The sequence below is a fragment of the Metopolophium dirhodum genome, chromosome 1 (genome assembly GCF_019925205.1).
Source record: "Metopolophium dirhodum isolate CAU chromosome 1, ASM1992520v1, whole genome shotgun sequence".
Classification (NCBI taxonomy): Eukaryota; Metazoa; Arthropoda; class Insecta; order Hemiptera; family Aphididae; genus Metopolophium; species Metopolophium dirhodum.
The window spans coordinates 118,620,222-118,646,204 of NC_083560.1; the positions used below are offsets into that span (position 1 = coordinate 118,620,222).

At 29.4% G+C, this 25,983-nt stretch overlaps 2 protein-coding genes across 4 annotated transcripts in view; both read right to left on the minus strand.

Moving 5' to 3' along the window:
* The window catches only part of LOC132936434 (uncharacterized), a 64,643-nt gene that overhangs the window by 17,035 nt on the left and 21,625 nt on the right, over positions 1-25,983 (minus strand). Inside the window, exons 1-5 of one of the 2 annotated variants that reach the window (XM_061003166.1) lie at positions 3,984-4,221; positions 2,234-2,349; positions 1,562-1,919; positions 969-1,142; positions 48-307 (exon numbers count right to left, since the gene is read on the minus strand). In XM_061003166.1, coding sequence (XP_060859149.1) covers positions 48-307; positions 969-1,142; positions 1,562-1,919; positions 2,234-2,349; positions 3,984-4,031 — 956 coding nt within the window. In that variant the 5' untranslated portion in view covers positions 4,032-4,221. Of the gene's footprint in view, positions 1-47; positions 308-968; positions 1,143-1,561; positions 1,920-2,233; positions 2,350-3,983; positions 4,222-25,983 lie in introns of those variants that run through there. The other variant, XM_061003164.1, reaches the window with a different exon arrangement.
* Positions 14,952-24,409, minus strand: LOC132936436 (gastrula zinc finger protein XlCGF71.1-like). Of its 2 annotated transcripts, none has more exons than XM_061003169.1 (4): positions 24,135-24,409; positions 22,206-22,373; positions 18,163-18,330; positions 14,952-15,645 (listed from the first exon to the last, which is right to left on the minus strand). In XM_061003169.1, exons 2-4 carry the CDS (start codon positions 22,356-22,358, stop codon positions 15,244-15,246), a joined length of 723 nt encoding a protein of 240 aa, XP_060859152.1. In that variant the 5' UTR covers positions 22,359-22,373; positions 24,135-24,409; the 3' UTR covers positions 14,952-15,243. The 2 variants fall into 2 exon arrangements, with proteins under 2 accessions (XP_060859152.1, XP_060859151.1); XM_061003168.1 differs by having other exon boundaries at positions 14,953-15,645; positions 24,139-24,407.

Consider the following 25,983-nt stretch of genomic DNA (forward strand, 5'->3'; position numbering starts at 1 on the left):
GTATAAATTCAATTTTATTACGTAATTATATTGTAGAGATAAATTACCACTCGAAATAAATGGCCGGTGGCGGTGAAGTAAATGACGAGCCGACGGCGGGCGAATACTGTTGCTGCTGTTGCTTAACGTGACGATAATTGGGGTCCTGCTGCTGGCGATTATGCTGTTGATGATGTCGCGACGTTGTCGTCACCGGTACCGCCAACGAAGCCGGTGGGAAAAACCTGCGATCAACGTAGTACAGCTGCCTGTAATACCGTAGCAAAAGTCGAACGCCGTCCAAGTCTCTGCTAGGCGTCTGTGTGTCCTGTAAAATGATGACGATGGGTTCAACTTTGGGTATATTCCATGTTCGTTGTGTTTAATGATAAACGTTTTATGCACTCGTATAGTCATATATGTTATTATGGGCCTTGAGACTTGAGCTTATCCTCAAAAATATGTGTTATTGCTTACGTAATTATAGTTAAAAATTTAGTTGAAGTTTTCTATGTCCAAGAACCCACGGTATCGCTAGATTTTTCTATATAGAGCGAAAATACCAATAAATTATGGAAGTTTCTATTTCAGAACCAAATATTTTGCATTATTCTAATAACGTAATATAAATTATAATATATAATAGGTATTAGGTATGTATTATGATAATCATAGTCACCTGCTGTGAATATCAAATATCTTTATACCTATATGGGCACGTTATTCTCCCGTGGATATAAGCATAAATACTAATGTTTGAAGTAAATCGGGTCATTATTTATACTATTAACGAAATCACGAGACGTATTTTAGGTTTCACTTCATACGTTTAGTTCCCGTTTAAAAAACTTTAAGCTTTCAATTAAATGAATTCTAGAGTACGAATTAAAATTCAACTTTTTCTTTTCTAATCACGCCCCTCGCCCTCCATACATTGATATACCTAACAGAATGTGAGTAAACACAACACCTATATTTGTATAACGTACCACCCGGAGCTGCGTCAATTCGTCGATGGCTTCGCGTAACGACAACGAACGCCGCCGCACCGCGACACCACTGCCATCGCAGTCATCTCCATTTTCCCCTACACCACCTTGGCCAGCGTTTGTCTCTTCCGGTGCCGCTGACAAATCCACGCCATAGTGTTGACTGATGAACCGCTGTATAATATATAAAATACCCGCCACAAAAAACGTGTTTAGTTGGGAATAATACAATAGGTCGAGTTGTCGAAAAACCAAAGAAATACGCCGATATTTTAACTTGTGTGTATGAGGCAGTGGGGGTAGGTAAGTACTAATAGATACTTATTTTAAAAAAAAAAAAAAAACGTCATTTAGCTCCTAATTTTCTAAATTATAACATATAATTAAGTCCTTATATAAGTCATAATTAGTAATAGTAATATTCATTGTTCAATGGGTTTTTGTTGTCAATTTTATTGAAAAGTATGGTCTACTATTATTCTGATATGCAACTGCGAATGGTTTTGCGAACCTATTATATGGGAAATATGATGATAAAGTAGTGTACACACACAAGTCAGATAAGCTGTGAATCTGTGATAAAATAATATTACCTCGAGTGGTGGTCCAAAATCTATGGGCCTGGTGTCTTTCAACGGCACGGCAATCATGGGCATTAACCGTTGCCGGTGCAGTCGACGTCGATTCGCCATTGAGCCATCCACACTAGCACCTACCACGGCTGGTCCGTCAAAATTGTCATCGTCGTCGTCTCGGTGCTGGTAGACGTCAACGGAACCGTTGAGTTCGGCCAGCTCGTCAGCCAGCAATCGGACGTTGGAATCTAGAAAACTCAGCTCCAGTGCCACCGTCTGCCTGATGAGCTTTCTGCTTTTGCTCTTATTCCTGCGGCCGCCGCCACTACCAACGATACCACTGTTATCGCTACTACCACCATCCTTGGTGGTGGCCCTAAATCATACATAATATTATTATTACGAAATAAAATAATACACAGAGTAAATAAGAGTTCATCGTGAAACGTGATTTCTTGAAAAATATTCTAGGTTTACATAATATAATTATCACGTTTCACGGTGAGCTTTTTGGGAGGCAGCGGAACATTAAGGTACATATTGTATAGGGTACTATATATAATCCATAAAGTTAATATGAGAAACGCCGTTCATCACATATATTAACTCGTCATCTCACCAGTGCATTACACGAGGCATTGTGGCGCACAATCATTGGGAAAACGAAATTATTATATATTTTATACTCACCGCAACAGGTTCTCGGCGCCTTCGCGTAACCGCAGCTCCCGGTCCATCTGCCGGTTCAAAGCAGACCGCGCTCGTTGCAACTTCGCCCGGCAAGTAGCCGCCTTTGGATCTGTGCCCTATATAATATGACCACGAACAATTGAGCCACATTAATAAACACGAATCATGTTGAATTAAGTATAGCATAGTGTGTAATAGACAAAGCAGAGCCTGCACATTCCCACTTGGTTGGTGATGCTGATCCGGAAACATAATACGTAATACGGGTATAAGTTTCATAACAAAAACAAGTACCTATATCTGTACCTAGTCTACCTGTACTTAAAACCATAGAGGTATGTATCATAGATTATAGTGCATATTGTGCCTTGTGGTGACACAGTCTCTAAATCTAACGAATATATAACTACAATGAAAATCATTTCTCGGTTCACTTTCTATACAGCTGCGAGGTAGGTACGACTTGGGGAGTCACCTCTGATGACTGTTGTAGTGTTATAAATAATGTTCCGTGGGCAAGCTGTTACCGTTCGATGTTATTCATCTATAAATATATGTACGTATTATAAGTGTACAGTCACAGCGCAGTATTCATTAGTACATTATTACAACGCTCTTTGTCCGCAATCGTCTGTGTCGGCGATAGAAAAACATAGGTAGATAGGTACACAGCCAGTATTATTCGTGTACTACATCCCGCAACAGGTAGGTGGTATACCTACATAGTATATTAGTGTATTATACACTCGTCGCCGCAGCCGCGTTCCGAAACTAATAAACTATTGTGCTGGTAAACGGGTACATTGTAACGGGTTGACACGCGTTTTATGTAGGTATATCGATGCCGTACAATTTTTATCGCCACTGCAGCTGACGGCGTATACATTGTAATTCCTCAATACGTATTATTATTGTGTACCTACCAACCTACATCACACTCTCTGAGACTCGGAAGTATCATGTCCAATTTACAATAGCTAGGTACGGTACCTATAATACCTACTACTAAATACTTATAAATTCAACTAGTACCATGCGTATTTATAATATCTCCTTTCTTCTTATAGGTACTATCCGATAAGAATGATCATAGGTATTACCTATTTATGCAATTATGCAGATACCTTTATCACAACTACACTGTACCTACGTTCTTTTCATTTAAATGAATTATTATTTACACGTTTATATTATTATGTGTGCGCGCTCGGGCGGCCGAGTTAGGCATGCACAGATTTCCCGGTATACCCATAAAATAGTAGCTGGTATCTGCAGGTACAATAGTAATAAATACTAATAATATAGTGGAAGCAGCGATAAACAGCGGTAATAATTTAGGACGGACCCGTTATACGCGCGCAGTTACACGGTCGATGATGGGAGGACCTGCGAGGGGGAATCTTGTGCACGCAGACGTACACGCACACACACATACACACACACATAAATAAATAGATCTACCGATCGCGGACTTAGAGATAAATTTTACGATTTAGGCCTGTATGGCATTCGCATAGTATACCTAGATACCTATATTAAAAAAGCTGGCTTATAATTATAATTATTATTATTATAAATATCACTGGGCGCTTAGTACCTACCTACCACTTTAAGAACATACGCTCAGTATGACGGTCATCTATATATAGGTACTTACCACATTATATCCTATAGTAATAGTTATTAGTATCTAGATGGATAGATGGCTATACATCGTGTAAGTATACAACATATAAGGTAAACTACTGACCTTTGCGATAGCCCGGTTATGAGCCCTCGTCACCGCTGTGGCGGCCATCGTCCGCAGCCGACCGTTATTATTAATTATCGTGTAGATACTACTATGTGATGATGTCGATGAATGTCAACACGCAGTAGAACATAACACTCTATGCGACTATGCACGCATTCGTATACGGTTGAGATTCGGCCGAACGGCAGTCGACTACACCGCGGCGAAAACGTCAAGACGACTGTTCGCCGTTCGGTGACTTCGGTCGGCGTGTGCGTGCGCGCGTCCGGCCGATCTCTTCCCCTCACCGCACCCGGCACAAAACCACCATCGACTGCACCGCGGAAGGGGGAAAGGATATTATTATTATTATTATTATTAAAAAACCGACGAGGACGCGTCGACGATTGCGTCGTTCGAAATTACGGCCAGTGGGAGCGCGGAGATCCGGCACAACGACTGCTGCGCCGCCACATCCGCCGCGGTTAATATTATAACAGGTATCCGAAGTAACCGTCATCGTCGTCCTATGTAGTGTCGGTGTGTATTAATATTATTATTATTACTATCATTGTAGCCGTAGTCTGCGTAGATGAAAACTCGTTGCGCACCGGACAACCAACAACTACCTGTAGATGCAGCACACCTGTGCTCGTTAACGATTTCTGGTTTTTTTTTCTACAAGTCGTACTATACGGCGCAGCGTATTATGATAATTATATTATGATTATTATTATTATTATTATTATATGGTCGGGCACCGGTTCACACACAGACACACATATTTTGTCCGGTATGTGCCCCGCTTGCGTGCCCGCCCAATAAACGAGACCCGACGACGACGTTAGCCTAAACGATTGTGCGGACGATCACCCGACCGGTCGATGAGATGGCGGCATGGCGCTGAGAAAACGAAAACACGACGTACCGACACTGCCCCGGACCCAACGACCTACCTATATGTACAATATTACACATATTGTAAAATAACAATATTATACATCACCCATGATATAATACACAACAACGGGAACGCAGTTACCGACTTGAGGCTATATATAGGTACCTACGACCGATTGACACTTTGAGGCCACCGCAATTGCCCATACACGTTATGTAATGTAACGTTGAAGAGGTTTATGATCCATATATTCATAGGTAATAGGTACATGATTCCTGTCCGTCCAAAGCACGTGGAATTGTTTGATTGCAAATCATTATATATCGCATCTATATATGGATCTAGAACCGTAATAGTTGGAAAATTACTGCTGCAATCGTACCACGCCTACATTATTGAATAATTTCGCTGTACCTATAGGTCCCTTGTACCTACTTATTTTATAAATATTATAATATACTTTATCTATAAATAGCCAGATATGCACATTACAAAATCTTAATTATTAGGTTGGTTTATTATGATATTATGTATTTATGTATTACAGCAGAAGATATAGTAATAACTAATAAGTATAGGCGTTATAGGGCAAGGATGTTGATTTTTGTTAACATTTTTTCAAACGTCATAGACGATATACTTTCCCAACTTAAAATGTTTTTTTAATAACTTACGAATCTATATAATTAATTTTTCATTTTCATTTTCATTTTTTATCATAACTGTTTTGTTTTTTTTCGTGTTTAGGGCATTTTTGACTTTTTTAGGTATTTTTTTGTAATTTTAGGGCATTTTCACCAATCAATAAAAAATCACGAATGAATTCTTTTTCCGTTACATCATAATATTATATTATATTTATAAATATCCAACAAATCGATAAAAAAAATACTCCCCAAAATGTACGCAAGTATGAATATTATTAGCGTTAGGTACATTTTTAATTTAGTTTAATTTTACCAAACTACTATAGGTTTGTAACATGCCTATTACAACATTTTTAAATATTGTTTTTTAGATTAAAACCAGTTTTGAAATTCAAACTTAAATCAAAATAGTTATATACATTTTATATAACTATTATAATTTATGTTTAGGTAATATTGTATTTATTAATTTAAAAACCAATACATTATTTTAGTGAGCGTTTTTAAGTATTTGGGTCATTAAACATCTAATATTTTATTCATTATTTAGAAATTTTTTTTTCTGTTTTAATGTCATAAATGTATCTTAGCTATCTTTGCTTTATAAGGTATTATTTAGTATTAACTAGGTAGCTACCGCCATACCGGAACAATATGTTCATTATATGTTAATGACGTAAAACTGATCTGTATTTCCTTTGATTACCTTTTTGACATAAGGGTTATATAAAAACACTTCATATCATTCGCACCAAAATTACACTTATATGCATGGTATATAAGTACCGAAGGGCATGGAAATAAAAAAGAAATATAATATGTATTTTATGTATTTCAAAATATTCAAAACCATCATTAATTAAATGATCTATGTAATATTATATATTATTATGATTGAAAAAATATATTTTTTTTTAATAATTACAAAATATTCATAGAATTAATTTTCACCACAGTATAGCTTACCTGCTTACCTACCTACGGGAATAGCGAATGCGAATGTATTCACAATATAGTATAACTACATATTATAACACAACAACTCTGATGCTTTATGGTAATAACAAACAATTTATTTGTCAATTAAAATTTAAAATTATAGGTTTTGCGTTTTTAAAAAATTAACATACCTACAAGTAGTTCTAAATTAAACATCACGGATTTTAGTTTTTTTTTGTTGAGTTTTCAGTTTTGTACGGTACGATTTATTTATTGTTATCTCGTTTCGGCAATTATGTCTTCCACCCCTTCGATATTGGGAAGTAAATACTTAATACTTATTGGTTATTACTTATTAGGTATATTAAATACTTGGACAGTAACACGCGCGTGGGATGTTAAAGCACGCCTAAACACAATACATTATACAATAAGGGATGTAAGTAAAATTATTATTATGATATGTAATATGTATAACCACTACTCTAATGCCTTCGTATAAGTATATAACGACGTTATGTTTGAGAGTTGACTTTATTTTATTTTCATTTATGTTGTACCTAAATATAAATTACCATAATAGTCACAATAGCATGCGGTGATGGCACCTGACTACTGTGCGAATTTTTCACCCTCTTCAATATTCAATATTATCATAATAAATGATTATCAATCATTTTTATTTTATTTATAAAATAATTTTTTACCTTGGTATGTTTAGTTAAATTAGGTTACCCCATCCTAATTAATTTCTATAACTTAGGCAGTTAGGCGTGAATAATTATATAATATATACGTATGTATTTGTGTTTATGTGTTATGTTTAATAATTATCTATGACTACCTACTCTGACAGAAATGTCTGTGCACGCTTATGACAATAATAATCATAATTTTAGTTATGATTATAGGTAGTCATTAATTAATAATTTAGATACCATATAACATTTCTATACTTTACATAATACACAATACACATATATTATATACGTCTATTATCTAAAAAATATGTAACTTAATACCTACATATAATGTAGCTTAAATAAATTAGGCTTTATTAGTTATTCTTATTACTTATTAATAATAATAATAATAATAATAGTTATTATAGTGTATATTAGCCATATAGGACATTATATAGGACATAAAATATTTATAACCTAATATAGGTATACCTAGTAACCACTATATGTTACAATTTTTTTATTACGTATAGGTTGAACGTTTATACTATATAGTAATACTTCATCGATGATAACATTATAATATACCTAATAATATTATACACTATACCGTTTAAAATTAAATATTTATACCTACCTTTAAAATAAGTAGAATTAAAATGTATGATTACCTAATATTATTATCTATATATACTATCTTCGGATATTACATTTATAAAAATATTTTTATTATTATGTACGATATAACTATTATTATTTTGTGAATAAATGCGATTATTTGTTAACATAGTAATTAATAGTTATATACGTAATAGTTATATGCGTATACATATATCTCAGGTCAGACTGTCGGAGTTAATTGAATGTTATTTTATTTCATGAATTATATAGATAAATTCCTCTCTTCCTAAGTCTTAAAATCTCTCCTCTCCTTTTCTCTGAAATCAGTCAAATTATACACACACTTTCTTCCTTCTTAAATAGGTAGTCTGTTTTTAATATATAGGTACAGTCTCTATGGGTGCCCCGTGCCCGGTTTTTTAATGTATAAATATTTAGTATATTGTATAATATATATATATTATGACATTTTTTAACGTACCCGACGAACAAGGCACACTTGGGTCATCCAAGTATAAATTCACGTTTGTAGTTTTTTAAAATAAACTGAACATTTTAAAGTAATAATAAATATTGAAAAGTAAACGTGTTAACGAAATAACGCAACAGACCGACATTTGAATGAGTACTTGACGTCTTGACAATTGACGGTCAACAAAATTTGTATAATATACGTATATTATATATAATATAACTTATAAAAACCTATATAGTAAACCTTAGATATTCTGTATCTCTGGCATTTAATTGTCACCGACTAAATACACTTCCAACTTCCGCTTTTATAGCGTTTTCGATTTGACGCACTTTTTGCACTCAGAGAAAAAACGTATTCGATTTGACCAATATTCAGTGAACTGGTGCAGTGTTTTGTATTCGATTTTCAGCACAGACGATAATTGTGTGCGCTCGCCGATTTTACCAGTGCAATTTATAAATATGAACATTTTTTCTTTATAACGGGACACAATATTATCTAATTTCCTATTTATCATATTATTATATTTATTATTTATATCTGATAATAATGTTTTTTTCTTATTCAATTTTTAGAAAACTAGTACAACACTCGCGTAGTGCTAGTGGAATTTCAGTGCACACTAGTTTGTCAAATCGAAAACGCTATCAATCTTAATGACTTAGTAATTTTGTATCGACATCTTTCTAATTTTTCCTTTGCTCCTAAATCGTCAGAAATCCGCACTAGAGATGTATAATTAACCATAGAGTAACTCAATGGAATTAACGTAAAAATTGCAACATTAGACCCGGATTATGTATTAACACTATATTATATCGTAGGCCGGTTTTGTAAGCTTATCAAATAGCCAATTAATAGGTATACCTACCTTATTTTATATATTGTACAAAAACTAGTTAAGTAATATACTTATATAATATAATGAATGACTGAGTATTAATGCATGATGACACTATAACTTTAAACATAACCTATAATTTATAAATACCTACGGTATAATATATAGTCACCGCTTAAAATCCATCACTGGATAATCCGGACCGTCGCATAATATTAAATGGACTAAATTCTTAGGACCTCAATAAAGAAACAATTAATCCGGACAAAAACCTCTATGTCAGATTTGTCTAGAATGAGCGGTGACTAATATAATATAGATGCTGTATAGAGTAGTAGGTACCCAATACAGTCTAATCCCTACTGTATAGTCAATAGTGTATAAATTATAAAGTGTAGGTATACATAATAATATTAGTACGGTATGTCGGTACCATATTTTAAAACCGTTAACCTGTCTTGGATGTACCTATTACAATTTATAATATTGTATCAATAAGGTAAGTGGGTTCTTATTTATTTTATATTTTTATTAATCAAATCTCCATATTATAATATATTGGTTTAATTTCTATACATTGTCTTAAAGAAGAGTTTCAAGGAGAGAAAGTAAAAAAAATATGATATGTATTAAATATAAATACTACTGTACTAGGTGGGTATATAGTAAGTATGTTAATTAATAATTGGAAAGCCGGTCACCTTAGTATATTATTTTATATATTATACAGCGTGTATTCAAATTTTGATAGGTAGGTATATTATTATGTGATTTCGTGAAAAACTTCAAGCTATAGCTTTTTTCTAACACAACCCAGCGAATCGTGGAAAAAAGCTCCCACATTAGGAAAAACTCAATTAATTAAAAAAGTCTAAAATAATAAATACAATAGTACACATATATAATTATTATAATACCTAATGCAATTAACAATGTAATATTTTAATCATACCTCTTACTTATGGTAGACTTACGGTTGTTAAAAAATCTAACACACCGATTTTGCCCACTTGTATTTGTATACAATATATATTTTATGTTTTTCTACGATCCGAGTCCTAGTTTTTTAATAACTCTCGAATCTCCGACTACATATTCAACGATAATTTCGGAAATTTCCATTTTTATTTTTATATTTTATTTGCAAATAGTTTAATGTTTATCTTCATTCTCCACAGAGTTTTACAAATCGATCATTCCACCCTTCAGTTGTATTATATTCGTTCCATACCTTCCACTTAAGTGGTATTATGTACATATAAGGAAAGAGAAAATATAGGTGGAATTTTTTGAAAATGCAAGGTCCTACACGCCTATATAAGTAGGTACTAATTACATGATATGAATCAAAATAAATTAAAAGGTCTTCTGCATCTGGTATTCTGGTGGGATTATTTCTTTATTCACCTACTGGTAGGAAAGCTAAATCCATCAATCATGTCGTAATATTTTTGAAAATAACTATCTTCTTTATACGTTTTCCGACAAAACAAGTTTCTGAACTTTTCTATGTGTCGAATGTCGATTGACACAAAATATATATTATATGATAAAAACATACGTTAATCGCAAAATGGGTTCAGAAATTATTTTTTGCAGCATTTATGATTGCTAATTCAAAATCTAAATGTAAAAATATCGAATCTGGGTTCAAATCACGAGTCTGGCATTTTTCTAATATAACATTAAATATTTATTCATAATGTATAGATTGACTTTTTCTGCACAATATAATAATATACTGATATGACAAATACGGAATTTATGTGTAATACACAGTTGTACACGAATGACGTATAATTGCTTGAATAATTCAGGGGCGAGACGAAAATTTCCGTCAACAAACAGGGTATCAGACTTAGCCAAGAACAGCAAATAGTTATCAGTGGCAAACATTAAAATATAGATCAGCTTTTGATCCACTGTCATACAGCAAAAATCTTTCATTTCCATATTACCAATACTTTTCTAGTCTACTAGTAAATTAAAAAAATAAGTGTAAAAAATTAAAAATTAATAAATTTTTTTGAAAAATGTGTTGTTCATGACATCAAATTATGAGAAAAAAATAAAAATATAATGAGTGTTGTTTGATAAATGAATCACCTGAATAGTACTAGGTTAAGCTAGGTACGTTTATTAGACTTTTCATTTTGAATTATTGTATTCCTTAAACATTGATAGTTGTTAGGTATTTAATTTAAAAAAAAAATAAATACATAAAAGGTGGATAAGTGGATGTCGCTCTGCTATACAGTAGGTTACAAGTGGGTCACTGTAATGGATGATGTTAAATTTGAATTCAATGATATAATATCATTGTATAAGAAAAACGATTCTGAGCGAAAACGGTCAGTCAGCCTATGATATTACCAAGTATATTTGATGATATTATTGTGAATAAAGTAATTTATATATAACCTATTTACGTGGAGCCTTGTTTTAAATTTTCAATCCTTAGCCATAAAAGTTAAAAATTTATAAATTTTTAACCACAAAATAATTAATAAATTATAAATTTGATAAATGTTGTCAAAATTTGAACTTTAAATGCTTATAAAAAAAAATTGTGCCTATGTATTTTTAATATTTTTCAACTGCTATTAGAACGATATATCAGGAGCCTTATATTAAATTTTCACGCTTTTTTACCCAACAAATAAAAATTTTTTGATATTTATAGAAAAAAAAACTAAAAAAATTGAAAACTGACAATGTCCGTAAACGGCTCAAAAAGAGTCAAAATATTTTCAACATTTTATGGTGTATATACAATGCTAATATAAACATTCAGTGAAATTTTCAAGTATCTACAGTCATTCGTTTTTTAATTACAATAAAATATGAAAATTGTTACATGAGAAATCGAGTAAATATCAAATGTTGTAAAAATATAAATTTCAGACGCTCATAAAAATTTAATTTAAGTTTCTTCTAGACATTTTTTTTTTTGATAAAGGTAGACAAACTTATGAGTAAACTTATATTACATTTTCAAATCTTAGATTTAAAAAGAAAAATTTTTATGAATTCTCATCAAAATAATTTTCTATTTTTCGTGATTTTTCCGTATTTTGTCAAAATTTGAACTTTAAATGCTTATAATTAAAAACTGTGACTAAGGATTTTTAATTTTTTTCATCTGCCTTTGAAACAATAACCTAGGAGCCTTCTATTAAATTTTCAAACTTTTTTACTCAACAGATAAAATTTTATTGATATTTATAGAAAAAAAAACTAAAAAAATTGAAAACTGACAATGGCCGTAAACAGCTCAAAAAGAGTCAAAATATTTTCAAAATTTTATGGTGTATAGAAAATGCTAATATAATCATTCAGTCAAAATTTCATGTCCCTACGGTCATTTGTTTTAGAGTTACACCAAAAACCAAAATCGATTTTCTCGAAAACAGATTTTGCGTAAAAATTCCCGTTTTTCCTTAATTTTTCTTTTGTTTTTCACGTCGCTTGTGAAAACTACTGGGAATTTACTTTTGACCCCCCAAAGTACCAACAAGATTCACTTTTCTATCAGAAAAGTTACTATTGAAGAAAATCCAAGCACTTTTACTGTCCTAAAAGGTGATGACAGACACAAAAATAAAAAAAAAAATTAAAAAATTAAAAATTAAAAAAAAAACACATCATTGTAAAATCAATACATTCATCGCTTCGCTCAGAATCTAAAATTACTTTTAAAACTTACAATATTATTTACCTTCTATATTTATTTCGTTTGCACAAGAACGTTTAGGTGGATCATTGAATGCCCTATAGTTTCTAATTGTTCTTTTTAGAAATTCTTGTCTTGACAATTCAGCGAGTACACTTCGGGAACTATATTTCACTTCCTAGAAAATTTGAACAGGCAAATCGCTTATTAATTTAACTTTTTCCACCAAAAGATTTTTTATTTTTGTCGCAGAAATAGATTTTCATTTTCTTGATGCATATGATCAATATACACAGAAATAAAAGTTGGATGAGTTATGTTCAAATCAGTTTACAAAAAACATGGACTGTTTTTTTAACACCACCAACGAAGCATTCTTTGTGGAAATTGTATAAAGCTCCCATACCTGGGTGTATTTTTGTTAGAATTAATTAATTCCATTTTTAAAGGCGAACTTACTTGTGAACTGGGAATAAACGTAAGATTCAAAAACAAACGCATAAACGTGCACTGATACGATGTCATCCAACAGACTGGCAATATGGAGTCTCATACTCTCAATAGTCATTAGGTACCTATATAATATCATGGCTGTGTAGCATGTGTCAGATGTTTGGAAATAGTGAATTTTTTAGTGTACCAATAAATAAAGGATCAAAATATACGGGTTGTGATAGTTATACACACTAAAATACAAGATACAACTGAATAACTGTACAAAAATAAGTATTTCAGTAAATATTTCAATAAACATTTCCTGGACTTTTTTTTTCTAATATGGGATTTTTTTAACTGGGACTTTTTTTCCAATTACCTAACCCAGCTTGGAGTTCTGCTCAATTTATAAGTAAATACTAAATAGTTTTCTAAAGTAAAAATATCAAGAAAGTTATATAATATAAACAGCTTTTAGATTTTGAGCAGAGCAATGAATATGTGTTGATCTTACAATATTATGTAAATTTATGTTTTATTTTTATTTTTGTATCTATCATTATCTTTTAGGGCAGTAAAAATATTTCGATTTTCAACTTTTTGGGTAGTGTTATTAGCTATTTGGACCTAGTTGGTACTTTGAACTTTTGGAGTGTAAAAAATAAAAAAAACATAGTATTTTTTAGAATTACCGTTGAAAAAAAAACCTATTCAACAAAAAATATTTTGTTTTTTTGGAGTAACTCAAAGACGAAAAATCTTAGGAGCCTGAAATTGCTTCAAAATATTTATATTAGGACTTTTAATGCACGATAAATTTTTTGAAATGTTTTGATTTTTTTTGAGTAAGTTACCTATAAACATTTGAATTTTTTTCTTATAAATATCGATTAGTTAAAAAGGAAAGTAATACCCAAGTTAAGTAATAAGTTATTATAATATCAATTTAAAAATATTTTAGATACTGATAAGTACAATTTTTTTTTTTTGTGTTTATGTAAAAGATCAGTTAGTAATTGAAATAATGCACGCTCAACAATAAAATTCCTCAGTAACTTAACCCTGTTTGTTTTTATTGAACTCCATCAACTTAGTTTTAAGTAAAATCCTACGGCCTCTTTCACCAGTACGGTGTTCCACAGGTCATAGGTTGGCGACCTATTAACTAATGCTAAGGCGTCAGTAACCATAATGTTACACACTCTAAATTTGTTTTGAAATGTCAATAATATGTAAAAAAAAATAAGATAAGGGGATGTCGCTCTGCTGTACAGTAGGTTACAAGTGGGTCACTGTATAAATGGATTGATGGATTGTATTACATTTGAATTAAATGATATAATATCATTGTATACGAAAAACGATTCTGAGCGGAGACGGTTTGTCAGTCAGGATATTTTATATTGTTATTATTTATTAGCCTGTAAGTTGAATTAATATTTTTAAATTTGTCACAATTTTTAATTCGTTTCTAAGGTGATATTAAAATTTTATTTTTAGCGGTTTTTTGTAACTTGGCGGTGGTATTTCCCATGGCATTAAATAACTATTGAGAAAATCGAAAAATGATCTCTCTAAAGTACCATCTTGATCCAATTTGCTAAAAGATAAGATACTATATGTTGAAATTGAAAAAACTCCTCCTGGTAGAAATTTTATATACGGGATAAAAAAAAAAAAATAAACACCATTGTAAAACAACTAGCTTCCTCGCTCCGCTCAAAATCTAAAAACTGTTTATAATATTAATATTAATTGTCAATAATAAAATGTAAAAAAAAAATTATATATAATATTAATATTAAATGTTTATAATAATATGTGAAAAAAAATTTTTATATAATATTCGAATTTAAATTGAAAATTACATTAATGGAACTTATAAAGGAACCTTGTGTACAATATTCAAGCATTTTACAAAATGAAATATTTATAGAGAATATTAAAAAAAAAAAAATTACAAATTTTGAACAATTTCTTAAGGCTATAACTCAAAATAAATGATTACTTTACTACAGTATTATCACATTTTAACAAATTATTATTAAATTAGAGTTTTATCAAAGTGCAAAATATCCAAAAACTCTATCTAAACGTTTTGGTTCTGTCCGTTTATGTCTTGATAGATTTCCACTAGTAGAGAAAGTTTTTTTACATACATCACACTCGTAAGGTTTTATGTGACTGTGTGTTCTATAATGAACTAGCAGATTATCATTTTTCATAAACTTTTTCCCACACTGGGTACATTGAAACCGTTTTTCAATAGTGTGCGTGCATTTATGGTTTATTAAATTTGATTGGTCTCTAAACAACTTTCCACATATAGTACACGTATATGGTTTATCACCAGTATGAATTTTACAATGCCGTGCCACGTGGTGTTTTTCTTTGAATGCTGCATGACAAACATCGCAAATAAAACATTTTTGTTTTGTCTTAGTTACTTCACCAGCCGGAGCCTAGAAAATAATCATTTAAAAAGGTGGATAAGTGGATGTCGCTCTGCTGTACAGTAGGTTACAAGTGGGTCACTGTAATGGATGGTGTTAAATTTGAATTCAATGATATAATATCATTGTATAAGAAAAACGATTCTGAGCGAAAACGGTCAGTCAGCCTATGATTTTACCAAGTATATTTGATAATATTATTGTGAATAAAGTAATTTATATATAACCTATTTACTCGGAGTCTTGTTTTAAATTTTCAATCTTTAGCCATAAAAGTTAAACATTTTATACATTTTTAACCAGAAAATAATTAATAAATTATAAATTTGATAAATGTTGTCAAAATTTGAACTTTAAATGCTTATAAAAAAAAATTGAGCATATGTATTTTTAATATTTTTCAACTGCTATTAGAACGATATATCAGGAGCCTTATATTAAATTTTCACGCTTTTTTACCCAACAAATAAAAATTTATTGATATTTATAGAAAAAAAAACTAAAAAAATTGAAAACTGACAATGTCCGTAGACAGCTCAAAAAGAGTCAAAATATTTTCAACATTTTATGGTGTATAGAAAATGCTAATATAAACATTCAGTGAAATTTTCAAGTATCTACAGTCATTCGTTTTTTAATTACAATAAAATAAGAAAATTGTTACATGAGAAATCGAGTAAATATCAAATGTTGTATAAATATAAATTTCAGACGCTCATAAAAATTTAAATTAAGTTTCTTCTAGACATTTTTTTTTTGATAAAGGTAGACAAACTTATGAGTAATCTTATATTACATTTTCAAATCTTAGATTTAAAAAGAAAAATTTTTATGAATTCTCATCAAAATAATTTGCTATTTTTCGTGATTTTTCCGTATTTTGTCAAAATTTGAACTTTAAACGTGTATAAAAAAAAACTGTGACTAAGGATTTTTAATTTTTTTCATCTGCCTTTGAAACAATAACCTAGGAGCCTTCTATTAAATTTTCAAGCTTTTTTACCCAACAAATAAAATTTTATTGATATTTATAGAAAAAAAATTTAAAAAAACTGAAAACTGACAATGTCCGTAAACAGTTCAAAAAAAGTCAAATTATTTTCAAAATTGTATTGTGTATAGAAAATGCAAATATAAACAACCAGTGAAAATTTCATGCATCTACGGTCATTTGTTTTAGAGTTACACCAATAACCAAAATCGATTTTGTTAAAAATCGATTTTGCGTAAAAATTCCCGTTTTTCCTTAATTTTTCTTTTGTTTTTCACATCGCTTTTGAAAACTACTGGGAAATTAAAATTTTGACCTCCCCAATGCACCAACGATATTCACTTTCCCATCGAACAAGATACTGAAGTCGAAAATCGAAGCATTATTTCGACTACTTATCGTGTACACAGACACAAAAATAAAAAAATAAAAAAAAAATTAAAAAAAAAACACACATCATTGTAAAATCAATACATTCATCGTTTCACTCAGAATCTAAAAATGAGTTAAATAAGTATTTGAAAGACACACATTGAATATTCAAATTTAAAACCTAATTAAATAGGTGTTTATTTATTTTATAGTGAACCATTTTATAATAATAAAAACTATTTTAAGATTTAATATCAGATATTTCATCACAAAACACTGAATATATTTTGATATCTACATTTTGTAATAAAAGAAAAATCAAAGTTAAATATATTTTAAAATATGTAATACTGAATTCTAAAATTGTAAATACCTAAATTAAATATAAGAATATAATATCTTAAAGAATAGACATTCTCTAAAATCAAATTAGTTTGATATTATTAATCCATATTAATATCATAAAATATTCTATTTTGCATATAATACCTATAATACTTTTCAATAAACAATTTTCATACATTTTTATATTTGTTGTAACATAATTGAAACTAATGATGAAATATTTAGGCAGGTTTAAATGTGGATTTAGTGAAAAAAAAACAAAAACTCATTACGTATAAAAATGTAAATAGGAACAAGGACAAATAATCTAGATTCTAGGATATCATATCATAGACTTTTCATTATATTTTAATTTCAAATTAAGTTATAAATATTTAAAAATAGTAAATTGTTTGTACATCTTCAAATACTCTCAACGTGGGCTATAATGTTCCCCAGAGGGTGGTAAGCTTATTTTTTGAGTAGCCCTGGGAAGTAGGCATAGGTGCAAATATGGGGGAAGGGGTTTAGGAGCTAAGCCCCTTAAATGTCCATAGCCCCTCCCAAACATTTCCTACAATTTGTTTTAAGCTTATTCAATATTATCAAAGTAAGGCTTTAGCCCCACCCAGATGCTATTTGCGCTTTTACCGCCATACTAGGGTAGTGTTTAACTTAAATACAGATATTGTACTGAGCAACGCACTATGGCTTATCTGTTATTATTTTCCAACAATATTATATCCATTTATCTATAAAATAAACACAATATAGATCCTAGATCTTACCTTTAAATTTTATAAGAGATCATTTTATTTTATATTTTTAAATAAACAAACCTTATTCCGACATGGATTTTCAACGAAATGCAATTTACAATGGATAGCAATTAGATGTTTTTTGGTAAATAATTTGCCACAATCATTACAAGTATAACGGTTTTCTTTATATGTGGTATGTTTTTTGTGGTTTTTCGATCTTGTTAAAGGCATTATTTCTTCATGAACCTAGGAATTTTTTTTTTTGAAAAATACATTAGATAAGAATTTAAAAAACACTTGAGATATGCTAATATAAAATCTATTTATATATTTATTTATTTTATAGTTAACCATAATTTATCATAATGAAAATTATTTAAATATCTATAATAATAAAATTATGATCTATTTCATCACAGTAAAATACCACAGCCTAAAATATTGTGCAGTAAGACACTGTTAGTGTAGTATAAAACTATATTAGTCCAATACAAAATGAAAAAGTATGTTGATTATTTTAGTGTTATACTGTTTCTTAGATTTTAGTCAGATCGTCCGCTTATATTGTTAGAATAATTATAACAATGAATAATTATTATTCTTTGATTCCAGTATAATAGTAGCCGTGCCGTGTCGTCTTGTGACGTCACGCGACTATCTCTCTTGGGCTCTATAGCGCCTTAACGAATCGACGTATACACATTTTAGTACCACTGTTAGTTATATTAATTAGTTATCTATTGATTGAACAAAAGTAACTTTTTTTTGTTTTATGGTCCTTTATTAATGTATCTACAAATATAATGAACAATAATCATTTATCCATTTTCGCTATGAACATAAGAAGTATAAGGTTACATTTTGTTGAACTGGTGTTATTATTAAACACTAATGCTTTAAATGTTGATATACCTAGTTCAATAGTTGTGCTGAGTGAAATCTGCCTGGATTATGACTTTAAATTTGTATTAAATGGATATCAAACAATTAACTTCATTGGGAAATTAAATAAAAGTGACGGAGTTACTATATGTATTAAAGAATCTATTAATTTAACTAATATCAAAGAAAATGTTATATAAAATTGCAATTCAATTGAAATATCATTTGAATATTTCAATAAAAAATGTTTAATTACTTTTATTTACAGATCTCCAAATATTAATTATCCAATATAATTGTCGATTTTTGAATGGAGAAATGTGTTAGAAATGTATGTAAATAGTATTAATAATTCTTACAGCTTAATAATTTGTGGTAATAAAAATATTGATATTTTAAATAATTCTCTTACTTCAACTGAGTATCTAAATATATTGTCATCTAAAAAATGTATTTCATGCATAAATTAATATACTTGTGTTTTCAATACGTCACAATCGTGTATAGAGCACATGTTTATTAAAAATATAGATACTGATTTTGTAAACTCATATATTGTAAAATCTCACTGATCATTATGCTACAATGATATTCTCTCAGCATAGTACTGATTTAACTGATAACACTAAATTATCTGAGGCAGTAAATAAGATTAATGTAGAACATCTAAATTTGCTCATTAGTACTGAAGATGGGATAATGTACTAGGTGACAACAATGTTAAAATAAAGCATATAAATCATTTAATAACACAATTAAACAACTTATTTTCCTTTCATCTTACAATATTACTGGATAATTTAAAAAGCATACTAAAAAGAAAAGCTTAAAGAATGGATAACTTAAGGGTTAGTTGTCTCAATTAGATATATAAATATATCCATTAAATTACAAAAAAGACATTTTGATAGATATTTTAAATTATCATATAGGTACTCGTTTTAGGAATCTGCTAAATATTCTAATAAAATATCAAAAATATTACATTATCAAAAATGAATTATAGCAGATGGAAATGAATCTAAATCTATTTGGGGAGTCTTAAAGGAATTTACAGGAAAGTCAAGTAATATATATAACATAAAAAGTATACACAGCAATGATAGCTTAATTGAAAACGAAAATATTTTTGTCAGAGTAGGTAGTGATATTGAAAATAATATTAAAGCAAAAGGGTTTTTTGAAAAGCTTTAGAAATCCTTAAAGAACAACTGTGATATTACATTTTGTTTTAAGCTTATTCAATATTATCAAAGTAAGGCTTTAGCCCTACCCAAATCCCAAACGCTATTTGCGCTTTTACCGCTATGGTAGGGTAGTGTTTAACTTAAATACAGATATTGTACTGAGCAACGCGCTATGGCTTATCTGTTATTATTTTCCAACAATATTATATCCATTTATCTATAAAATAAACACAATATAGATCCTAGATCTTACCTTTAAATTTTATAAGAGGACATTTAGTAAAATGTTATAAGAGGACATTTTACTCTAAATTTAGAAAGTACAGAGTAAAATGTATTATTGTGAACATACAATTTGCCAAGTTGTATGTTTCTAAGGCAGAGACAACACAGTGGCGGAAATAGTATATTAGTACAAGGTGGGCCAGGCTGAGGTAAAAAATTTTTAGGAGGCCAAAATATTTTCTTGATATACAGGGTGATTCACCACCAAGAATGCGTACCCCTATTTTTTCCTTTAATAATGAATTTATTCAAATTATGATTTTTGGAATTTTTTGAATTTCAAAGACCATATTTTCAAATTAATGAATATCTTTGTAGTACTTAAGGAGTGTCCTGTGGTGATACAAACTTCCGTTTTTCAAATGAGAACCTCCCTTGTTTACTGTAAATTATTTAGTTGATGTACCTTATTCAAAATTGAAAATTTTAATGAGTAGTTTCTTAGTTAGGTATAAAAATGTTTGTAATAATGATAATAGTCCTTAAAAATGGTTTTACATAAATATAAAATAGGATTTAGTATTTGTTATACTTGGACTATTTTTACAAATTATTAATATTAATAACTACAAATTTCAAATCACCCCCATAGCCCTTAAATAAACCCATTATCATTACCATTTACCCAGGACCTTTTATCCTTAGAACACAAAGTTAAGTACCTCAAAAACTACTCTAACAAATTTTGAATTCGATATATTAAACATTTCAGAAAAATGATCTACAGTATAATTTATAATTTATAGGGCTGTTCTCATTTGAAAAACAGAAGTTTACATATCCACAGGACACTCCTTAAGTAGCACAAAAAGTTCAAAGAATTTTAAAATATGGTCTTAAAGTATATTTAAAAATTCGAAAAATCAGATTTTGAATAACTGCATTATTGAAGAAAAAGGGGGTGAGCATGCTTGGTGAATCATCATGTATATAAAAACATAGTGGCACTTGCATGAAGTTTTTTTTTTACTACAACATCTATTGATGTAAGCACTTTTTATATACCTAATTAAAAAAATAATGTAAGTATAATGCTATTTACAATGCTATTTACTAATAATTGATGGTGTTTTATTATCTTTTTTTGTAACTCCCTCGATGAAGAAATCCTGAGTACCTGCAATGCCTCCTCTAACTCAAAATTAGACGCAATACTAAGCACACTATTAGGCACCAAATTCTTGTAGTATAATTTAGTATAATTATAATAAAACATTACAAATATTTTAAACTGACAATAAATATTATAAGTTGTAATACCAATTCAAATAGGTATACAACTCATGTAATGAGCAGTCTTTTTTAAAAGTATATTTTACTAATTGATTATCTATTATTTTCGTACTCAGACACTGGTAAACACACGTTACCTATGAGGCTTGAATGCATGGCGCATAGTTTTCAGCCCATTCAAAATGTTGATTAAGTCATACATTAAGACTCAATATTTTTATATTTTTATAAATCATGAGATAATTTGGAATAGTCGATTATGATTAATTTTAAATATAAATTTTAATTTGTGGTGGGCCACGAAGGGATTAGACTATTTAAGGGTGGACGGTCCAACCGCCACCAAGACAACAACACATGCTGGTGTGACGTCCTCTTAACTTGAATTGTTTTTTTTTATCTACGTATAATTTGTAAAGAGCTTATTATTGTACGTTTATTGTAACCCAATGGTAATTATTAATTACATATTAAAAAATGATTTCGAGAAGACTTGATCAGTCTCTATGTTAAGATATTTTTAAATAAACAAACCTTATTCCGAGATGGATTTTCAACAAAATGCAATTTACAATGGATAGCAATTAGATGTTTTTTGGTAAATAATTTGCCACAATCATTACAAGTATAACGGTTTTCTTTATATGTGGTATATTTCTTGTGGTTTTTCGATCTTGTTAAAGGCATTATTTCTTCATGAACCTAGGAATTTTTTTTTTTGAAAAATACATTAGATAAGAATTTAAAAAACACTTGAGATATGCTAATATAAAATCTATTTATATATTTATTTATTTTATAGTTAACTATAATTTATCATAATGTAAATTATTTAAATATCTATAATAATAAAATTATGATCTATTTCATCATAGTAAAACACCACAGCCTAAAATATTGTGCAGTAAGACACTGTTAGTGTAGTATAAAACTATATTAGTCCAATACAAAATGAAAAAGTATGTTGATTATTTTAGTGTTATACTGTTTCTTAGATTTTAGTCAGATCGTCCGCTTAAATTGTTATAATAATTATAACAATGCATAATTATTATTCTTTGATTCCAGTATAATAGTAACCGTGCCGTGTCGTCTTGTGACGTCACGCGACTATCTCTCTTGGGCTCTATAGCGCCTTAACGAATCGACGTATACACATTTTAGTACCACTGTTAGTTATATTAATTAGTTATCTATTGATTGAACAAAAGTAACTTTTTTTTGTTTTATGGTCCTTTATTAATGTATCTACAAATATAATGAACAATAATCATTTATCCATTTTCGCTATGAACATTAGAAGTATAAGGTTACATTTTGTTGAACTGGTGTTATTATTAAACACTAATGCTTTAAATGTTGATATACCTAGTTCAATAGTTGTGCTGAGTGAAATCTGCCTGGATTATGACTTTAAATTTGTATTAAATGGATATCAAACAATTAACTTCATTGGGAAATTAAATAAAAGTGAAGGAGTTACTATATGTATTAAAGAATCTATTAATTTAACTAATATCAAAGAAAATGTTATATAAAATTGCAATTCAATTGAAATATCATTTGAATATTTCAATAAAAAATGTTTAATTACTTATATTTATCAAAAATATTACATTATCAAAAAAGAATTATAGCAGATGGAAATGAATCTAAATCTATTTGGGGAGTCTTAAAAGAATTTACAGGAAAGTCAAGTAATATATATAACATTAAAAGTATACACAGCAATGATAGCTTAATTGAAAATGAATATTTTTTTGTCAGAGTAGGTAGTGATGTTGAAAATAATATTAAAGCAAAAGGGTTTATTGAAAAGCCTTAGAAATCCTTAAAGAACAACTGATATTACAGATTCAATTAATTGTAAGCCAATTAATGTAAGTGAAATTGAGAAACATATTAATAAAATTAATGATAGGACTTCATTTGTTGAGTATGGGTTATCTAATTTTATCTTAAAACAAATTGTCCGTTAAGACAATACCTTACTCTTTATCATATATTTTTAATTTATTTATTTGTGCCTATTTTCAAATCTGGGGAAGTATCAAGTAGGATACGCATTTGTATTTAATCTTTTTGTTCCAGGACTAGGTAGAGCAATTTTCAGCAAAATGTACTGAACAAATTAATTTGTTTTTGAATTTATGATAATCAAATGCTCTAAATCCCACCAGCTTAATCCATTTCAAAAGCCTCGTTAAATCCTTTTTCTTGTTAGAAAAACGATGACAGACCATGTCTATAATGAAAACAATATAATATGTATAGATAAAAATTACACAATCAAACCAAATTCAAAATTCCTCAGATATGAATTGTATGTTTATTTTGTAAGTTTATAATGCAGTAAGTGCCGATTTCTAGTTATGACAATTCGACAATAGTACTCGTATTTGAGAAAATAGTCATAAATAATTACAAAAATTCAGTTTTTAAGTTGTAATATTGTGTACCTACTTACTTTTGGCAGTACAGTCTTTAACAACACTATTTTGTTAATGTCTGACAAAAACAACGACAACACTTTAAAAAATGATGTACATCGTACAAGTTATTTGGCAGTTGTAAATTTACAAATAATATGAAAAATACTACACGAGAGTGAGAAAGTTCAAAATGAAATGCCAGCAAACGGTAACCGGTATAATATTTGATGGACAAATATACGTTAATTAATGATAAAATCATTGATAACAGTTGTTTTCAAACCCAAGCGACTAACGTATGCGCAAGGCAATCTTCTACTTTTCGATGCTAGCGCTCACGGTGACTGTACGATGAACTACAATGGTACAACTCGCCCAGAAGGAGTGGCACCAGCCTGGTATGGTCCTCCGACGGGCTCGGGCATCTAGTATTGTAATATATGTATGTGGATCAAACAGAAAATGTATCCAAGGCATGAACTGAGAAGGGGGTCCAGGGGTCCAGACGATGTAACATAGAATGAATAGGACATCAAAAACGCAAAATATGATACTCGTCAATCAATCCTCGATAGTCTTCGATTATTAATATATTAGTAATTATAATATTTTATCAATTATAAAAAGTAGGTAGAGTTTAAAGGGGCTCCAGCGTATCGTGTTTTAAGGAGTAATATTCAGGCAATTCACATAACTTGAACATTTGGGCTATGTCTTTGTGTGAGTAGTAAATGAACATTAGTGTGTGTAATCCATTATCGCATGCCACGGACTACGTATAATTAAAATGCTATAAAAATGACAATATAAATTATTATGTTCAATTGCGCGCGTTATCTTTTACTATTATATTACCTACTCACTACTCGGCATTCACTGCAATTCGCAAAAATGTACAATTATTACATTAAGCTACACAAGAAAATCACTTTGTTATTTCATAGTTATTAACTATTACATTACTTAACTTTTTTATACAAATACAACTATTTAAAAAAGTAGTATTACAAACCATCCCCGGTAGGAAAAGGAAACTCACGTTCATATAAATCAATTAATTCTAAAACCATGTAACCAAGGAAAAAAGCAAAAAAAAATTTCTTTTACCAAAATATTTACCACATTATTTTACCAATCTTAGAAATTTCAAATACTATATATTGAAACATGAAGTTCAATGTAAATTATTAATTAATATTTAAGTATATATTATTACTATAATAATATTTTTAAAAATTTAACTATAAACTGTATTATCGTAATTATTAATAATACACTGTCTTGTATATCAATTTAAATTATGATATCCATGACGTATTATCGTATAGGTACTTAGGTAGATGATATTATGATACAACAATACAATATGTATATGATAGGTACAATTTAGAGTAAAAGTCAGAGAGACAAATAAGAAATGACAAACACAATTAGTATATTCACGGGTATAAATTATAATAATATTATGAAATATACGTATATTAAAAATTAAAAAAAAAAAGTATTTGTGCATTTATTGCCTAAGGTTTTCTTTGATTAAGACGGGTTAAAGATTTTCTAAATAAAACGTAATAATTTTACTTTCCATATTATTTTTCCAAAAATCGTCGTCTCTTTTTATTTTTTCATACATTAAACTTGTAATGATAAGTTTTTACTAGTATATTTTATGTAAATAATTTGTTTTATTTATATATATATACCTGCAATTAAAAAATAATATATTTGTTTTGAAGGGCCTTTTACATAATAATATAATTGTAGTAAATATTATAGTTGCTCCAGCTGTTTAGTATAATATAAAATAGAAAAAATGTACAGCTTCCACTGGTTTATCCAGAAACACCCATAAATGTATCATTGCTAGGTATTCTTTACAA